The sequence below is a fragment of the Sclerotinia sclerotiorum genome, genomic scaffold, assembly GCF_000146945.2.
Source record: "Sclerotinia sclerotiorum 1980 UF-70 scaffold_27 genomic scaffold, whole genome shotgun sequence".
NCBI classification, from domain to species: domain Eukaryota; kingdom Fungi; phylum Ascomycota; class Leotiomycetes; order Helotiales; family Sclerotiniaceae; genus Sclerotinia; species Sclerotinia sclerotiorum.
Genome location: NW_001820809.1, coordinates 181,830 through 187,829, shown reverse-complemented (window position 1 = coordinate 187,829; position 6,000 = coordinate 181,830). Strand labels below are relative to the sequence as shown.

Here is a 6,000-nt window from a genome sequence, read left to right as displayed (position 1 = left end):
TAGTTATGTAAGACTTTATCCTCTTTTATCTTTACTCTAAATGTTGTTCTCCACGATTTGCTAATTTATTTAATTGTGATAGTTTACGAGAAGAACCCAATGGTCTTCTCCTCCGCTTCATCGATAATGGCTGGGATCACCTCAAGGACTTCCCAAATATCATGTTGCCCTACCCACCTATAACCTTTACACCAACTTTCTGGACCGAAATCTGGAATCTCATAATGGAGCCCCAAGTGGCCAGCATATGGAAAACCAAAGTACGAAGTGGACAAATCCGCACAGCGAGCGAATTTTACATCGAGGTACGAGAGGCGATTGAGAAAGTGGGTGAGATAGTCGGGACGGGGTATTGGGAGGTGTGGATTCCGAATTTTATGAAGGGGAGGAAGATTCAGTTGACTTTTTATAAGTTTTGGTTGTTTTTGAGGAAATTGGCGAGTTTTCCGGGGCCTATTATTGTGTGAGTTTTTACTCTTGTTAATCTTTTTTGAAACTGTTATGTGCGGGTGCTAATATGGCGACTTGCAGATTGGATAGGAAAGGCCAGAAGATACATGGGAATAGATTAGGTGATGATGAGGCTACTAATAGACTTGGGGCTCAATGGGGTTTATAGGGAGTGTGTATGGTAATATGAGGGATTTCATTTTTCAATAGGAATACCGTGAGAAGTAGTTATTGTAATGAGAGAATATCAGGAAATTGTGGTTGAGAACTGTCATAACAATCAAATTCAGATAGATAATGATAAAAGAACCAAAGTTTCCAATAATGAAAAGGATTGAAGAATTTAGTGCATGATCAAAATTTGAATATATAATAATGATAGTGTCATAGTGACGGAAAAGTAGTGAGAGAGATAGGATAGATAGTGGGTATGTGGGGGATTGAAGATGATGGTGAGGAATGGAAGTGGAAGATTTGGAAGGCAGTTTAAACGAGATGAATGGCAGGGAAGGACAGAACTGTCTGTAGGAAAGTCGACAGTAACCAATCTTACCACGTGCCGAGTTGCGTGAGTTTTGTCATGTTTACGACATCAAAAAATAATTTAATGTATATAAGATTATCTTAACCCACAACCCATTAAAAACCTCATAACTAATCATCCTTCACTACCCTAGTGCTAGCAAAGCTATAAAATCCTCAACAACTCCCACTACTCCCCACACTCCCAGCCCAAGCAGCCCTAACCACCTTCGTCCCTCCAGTCCCACATTCCGGAACCGTAACCGTCCTATTCCCACTCTCATAAATCGGAGCTTGACCACAATCCTGCTGTCTAACAAAAACATAACTAACCGTATCGCCCGCCGTCAGCTTCGTATCCACATACCATAATGGATATTCCGTCGTATACATCCCCGCATTCATCGGCAACGCGCTATTTAAATCCCAATTCCCGAGATCCGTCGTGTTACCAATGACATATATATTTTCGCCATAATATGTTGTAGCGTTGACGTAGAATTGAACCGCGTATTTACATGTTGCTGTGATGTTTGGGGCGCCTGCTGCAATGGCTGGAATGTATACGCCTTGAGTTGATGAAGGTGCGCAGTTTGGTGGTGGGATTGATGATGCTGAACTTCCCCAGCTGGCGGGATATTGACCAGAACGTCTTTGGGCCATTGTGACGAATGCTGCGTAACTCCATGTTAGGTCATTTGCCGAGATGGGGGTGCCAGTATTGCGATCGAATTGTTCAGCTAGAGATCCATCTACGGGTGTGTATTTTTGCGCGACTGTGACGAAAGAATCGGCATATGTTGTAATAGCGTTCAGTATTTTGGTAAATTCGTTGTCCTTGTTGGTATAGCTTTTAAGCTTGATGGTTGGATAGAGATCGCGGAAGAAGTTGATGGATATCGAGTCAACGGTCAGGGCTTTCTGATTTTTCCATTGTGCAACAGCATCATAGAGAAATTCTGCGGCAGCAGTGGTGATTAAATACCTAAAAAGTTAGCTATTAATAGATAGATCGGATTAGTGGAAGAATGTACCATGGATTTCCTCCTTGATAAATATCTTCAGCATATCTTCCAACAGCAATACCTGAATTATTCTTAATACCAGCATTGATACCATAAATCCCTCGAAAGCTATTGACAACAGCCCTAAAGTTTGACAACGCTCTGCTACTACAAGGTTGTAAATTTGGACTATCACATGACCCATCAACATCGAAAATAGATATTGAACCAAGGATAGAATTTGCATCTAATCCAGTCCTTCCATTATCCACATTAACATTTGAGATGATATATTCACCATTCCAAAAACTTTGAGAGAGAAAACAAAGGACTTCGGGTGCATTAAGACATCCTGTACATTCAACTCCCAGCTTATTAGCCAAAGTTTGACCTTCAATAAAAGCACGATGCTGATTCTGTAAGGTGAAGAAGCTTGAGCCAAGTTCTTCTTCCCAGAGGTCGAACCCAGTTGAGTTCCAGTACTCCCCGATGTACGAAAGATCATTTGAAATAATAGGCCATATAACTAGCTTGGCTCTTTGAAATTGATCATGATTTATCAACCAATTACTATAAGCCATTAAAGCAATAGCACGAAGAGCTGGGCCATCACGTTGAGGTCTACCCCATGCTAAAGAAAGTCAGCCTTTGCCAAAATCTCCTCTTGAATGTTTACATACCACCATTGAATTGGGTACCATCAACCTTATATTTTGGTTCACCGAGACCAAGACCGTCATAAAGAAGAGAACCAGAAGGATTCGTAACAGTTTGGAGGATAGCTTGAGCCTTTACATATTTCTCAATCTGAGGTTGAAGTGCACGATTGCCAAAGATAAATTCATCAACAATCATCTTTAACGTCAATGCGGAGTCTCGTGTCCAGGTGTAGAAATCTAGAATTCATCAGCATAAACTGTCTTGCGGTAATTAACCGAGAATGTTGCTCTCACAATCCGGATTAGCTTTAGATGGACTTGCAACAACATAGTTGCCTGCTCCTGACACTTTTGATCCATCTGGTCCAATATTATTGAGAACGCCTTGTAAAGCAATTTTTCTCTCGGAAGCAATGAATGAATTGAGATTATTATAACTTGCAGCCGAATCGCTTGGTGAAGTCGCTATTGCTTGAGTACATAGCAGAGATAAAACTGCTGTGACTGAATAAAACCGCATGATGAAAGTACTGGCAATAGTTTATCTCAAGTCAAAAGGGGAAGAAAAGAAGCAGATGTGGTACAATTAAGGAAACATGCAGCAATATAAACAAGTTACTAGTGCCAGTCTACTTCTTTTACATGTACCTTTCATCCCATGTCACAAGCTTGACGATTGGTCAAACTAATCTCCACGTTTCATCGATCAAGAATAACATGACGGGCCGATTATCTTTGCGGGGTTACAAGCGGGGGAGGTGCATGAAGTTTATATCGGGTTTTGGTAGTATCGTTGCCACCGCCATTTACTCCGTACATAACATTACTGTGGCATGTTAGCAGGCAACGGAGAAGTGTAACGGCACGCTAATATCGTGGCATTTATTGTCAATACCAAGGCTAAATTGAGGAGCTGAATCCTCGATATCATGATAAATTGGCTTCCTTGGATATCTTGATAGAGTTTGCCCAGGCCAGAAGGTTTAATGAAGGGAAAATGAGTAGAACTATGTACTCAGCATTTGCTTAATCGGATATCGGACGTCGGACGTCGGAGATTAGAAAGACTTCTTCAATCAATCACATGATTGGCGTGCTCATCGAATTAGGGGTCTCGGTAGCAGCACAGGATCAATATATCATCACCCTTCTTCATTAATTATCGTTGTTCTCGTGATATTGTATAATTATTAAAGTCATAGTCATACAAGTCTATTCCGCCTTTTTCAATCCGTCTTTTAAAGTTCCGAGCTAAGATGGACATTGAATTAGACGAACATAGTAAATCATTTCTACGCCTTGAGTCCACATCCGCCAGCCCTCCACGGGAATGCAAGTATCATTTCCATTGGAATCCTTCTCAATCCCTAGACACTTGAAAGCTATATCAGATTCCGTTCTGTAGCAAGGAACTGTAAGTCTTCAAAGCCTAAGCAGAGAAAAATCGATCACATCAAAGGCAGCCGCAGAACACCACATTTTTCCTACCTGGATGACTATCTACCGTTGGCAAGGAACATATACACATACATATTCAGTTCATCTAACTCATCATCCGTCGAACGACCACATTTCCGCGCTTCCGCCCCACCTAGGTTCAAAGTGGCGTGGAGAAATCCACCGCAGGTTTGTCTTATTGAAGGGATGAATTCGAGAAGATATCAACAACACCGAAAACAAATCGATCTAGGACTAGCCACTATGTGGTAGTACCCGGTTCCAGGCGAGGATTACCGGTGGCAAAATGGCAAAAAGTTTGCAACCCTCTGATCCCAGTTTCAAACTGGATATGGAAGAAGAGAACGTTCTGTATATCAGAACCTTCTAATAGGAATCGAACCAATATCTCCGGAATCAAAATCCGACGTGCTAACCATTACACCATAGAAGGGTTATTGCAATTGTTATTATCCAGTCCGTTATTTATGTTTATATTTGCATTCAAGTGGGACGAGAAGAATTTTCAAAGAAATTTTTTTTTGGTGGGCCGGGGGCGGAAGCGAGTCATGGAACGGTCTTAACCTTACACCCTTGCTAAAAAAAAATATTCGGGCACTTATATTTCATTTCAAAGCTCTAGCAATGCCAAGATGAATGTGCTAGAGGTTGTAATTATCGGTATTCAATTTGTCGTCGAAAAATCGGGTAGTCTCGGTTAAAATATGAGGTGTATTAGAAAGCGACACCTTTGGGTGGCAAACAAGGTCTAATTTGACTTTTATACATATAAGCTACCCTTAGCTAATGCCCTTGCAATTGTTTCTTATGTATCTTCTTCGTTATTGAAGTTGGCTGTTTCGACTTTTCTTGGCTGTCAGGTATCTCTTCAAATGAATGTAGGATTTCTTAGGACATTGAAGACAGCAATATTAGCAGCGAGCATTTACATGAACCAGTTGCGTAGGTCAATAGCCATCCGTGTGGGTTAATTGCCTATTTATGGATGTGAGTGCAAGCAAAAATGTTCGTGGGCTGGTCGAATTAGAGGGGTAATGGGCCTTAGCCTGATCTCCTGTAAAATCAGCCCAGCGAGGATGCGGAGATGATGTTTTAGCAAGCCATGATAGGTTCTTATGATACTTAAGTGTATCAGGACTATGAAAAAGGTGACAATCTTCTGACTGCAGATATCGAGGTTTCAGTATGCCAGTCTTGTCTTCCATATCTGCCAAGAGTTGCGCTGCATTCCTAAGAGCAATACGGCTTATGGTGCCTTACCTGGACAAATAATTTATAACCACATCTATACTTCATCCATCAACCATTTCCATTTGGCAAATGGCCAGCATACAGTACTAGCCAACTGCTATCAGCCATTTTATAATTCACACCAAAAGACATCAAAATATATAATCAATATTTATAATTTTTAAATCAATTTATATATATTTGTGACCAAAAGGGTGTTTATAGACCAGCAATTGTATTTAACTTAGAATCTACAGGTGAAGAGCACCTGTAGATGGGGATAGCTACTCTATATATACACAAATGAATGGCCTAGCCGTAATGGCTAGGCAAAAAGAATTCATATTTATCCCTCCAATGATCTTACTTTACCGATAACCATTGATACCTAGTACTTGTCCAGATCTGATCCTCAGGTCACCTAATCGTATACTAATCCCGAGTAATCGTATCATGTGTGGACATGGTTAATGTACCTGAGGTTTCTTATATAATAAGGGTGGGAGGAAAGTGTTACGAGGTTTGCCGTCTAGATCACGTGGAAGTGCTCCAGGCTCTCGAGGTGGTTTATAACTAGGCGTCAAGCAGGGACTTAAGTAATGACAATAATGATATGCAATTCGTAACTAATAGTAGAGTATACTAAATGATTGATCTTGAGCACGAAGCTCTATACA

At 40.8% G+C, this 6,000-nt stretch overlaps 2 protein-coding genes and 1 non-coding gene across 3 annotated transcripts; 1 reads left to right on the top strand and 2 right to left on the bottom strand.

Annotated features, from left to right (window-relative positions):
• Positions 1 to 40: 40 nt before the first annotated feature.
• SS1G_13810 (predicted protein) lies at positions 41 to 572 on the top strand (the record flags this gene model as incomplete). The annotated part of the gene is made up of 3 exons (XM_001585191.1): positions 41 to 45; positions 83 to 330; positions 541 to 572. 3 exons carry the CDS (start codon positions 41 to 43, stop codon positions 570 to 572), a joined length of 285 nt encoding a protein of 94 aa, XP_001585241.1.
• Positions 573 to 1,149: 577 nt separating this feature from the next.
• On the bottom strand, positions 1,150 to 3,155 carry SS1G_13809 (hypothetical protein; the record flags this gene model as incomplete). The annotated part of the gene is made up of 4 exons (XM_001585190.1): positions 1,150 to 1,957; positions 2,007 to 2,607; positions 2,657 to 2,872; positions 2,912 to 3,155. The coding sequence occupies 4 exons, from the start codon at positions 3,153 to 3,155 to the stop codon at positions 1,150 to 1,152; spliced, it is 1,869 nt and encodes a 622-aa protein (XP_001585240.1).
• Positions 3,156 to 4,454: 1,299 nt separating this feature from the next.
• Positions 4,455 to 4,526, bottom strand: SS1G_14584. The gene has a single exon. It is a non-coding gene; the product is annotated as a tRNA-Gln (tRNA).
• Between the last annotated feature and the right edge of the window lie 1,474 nt (positions 4,527 to 6,000).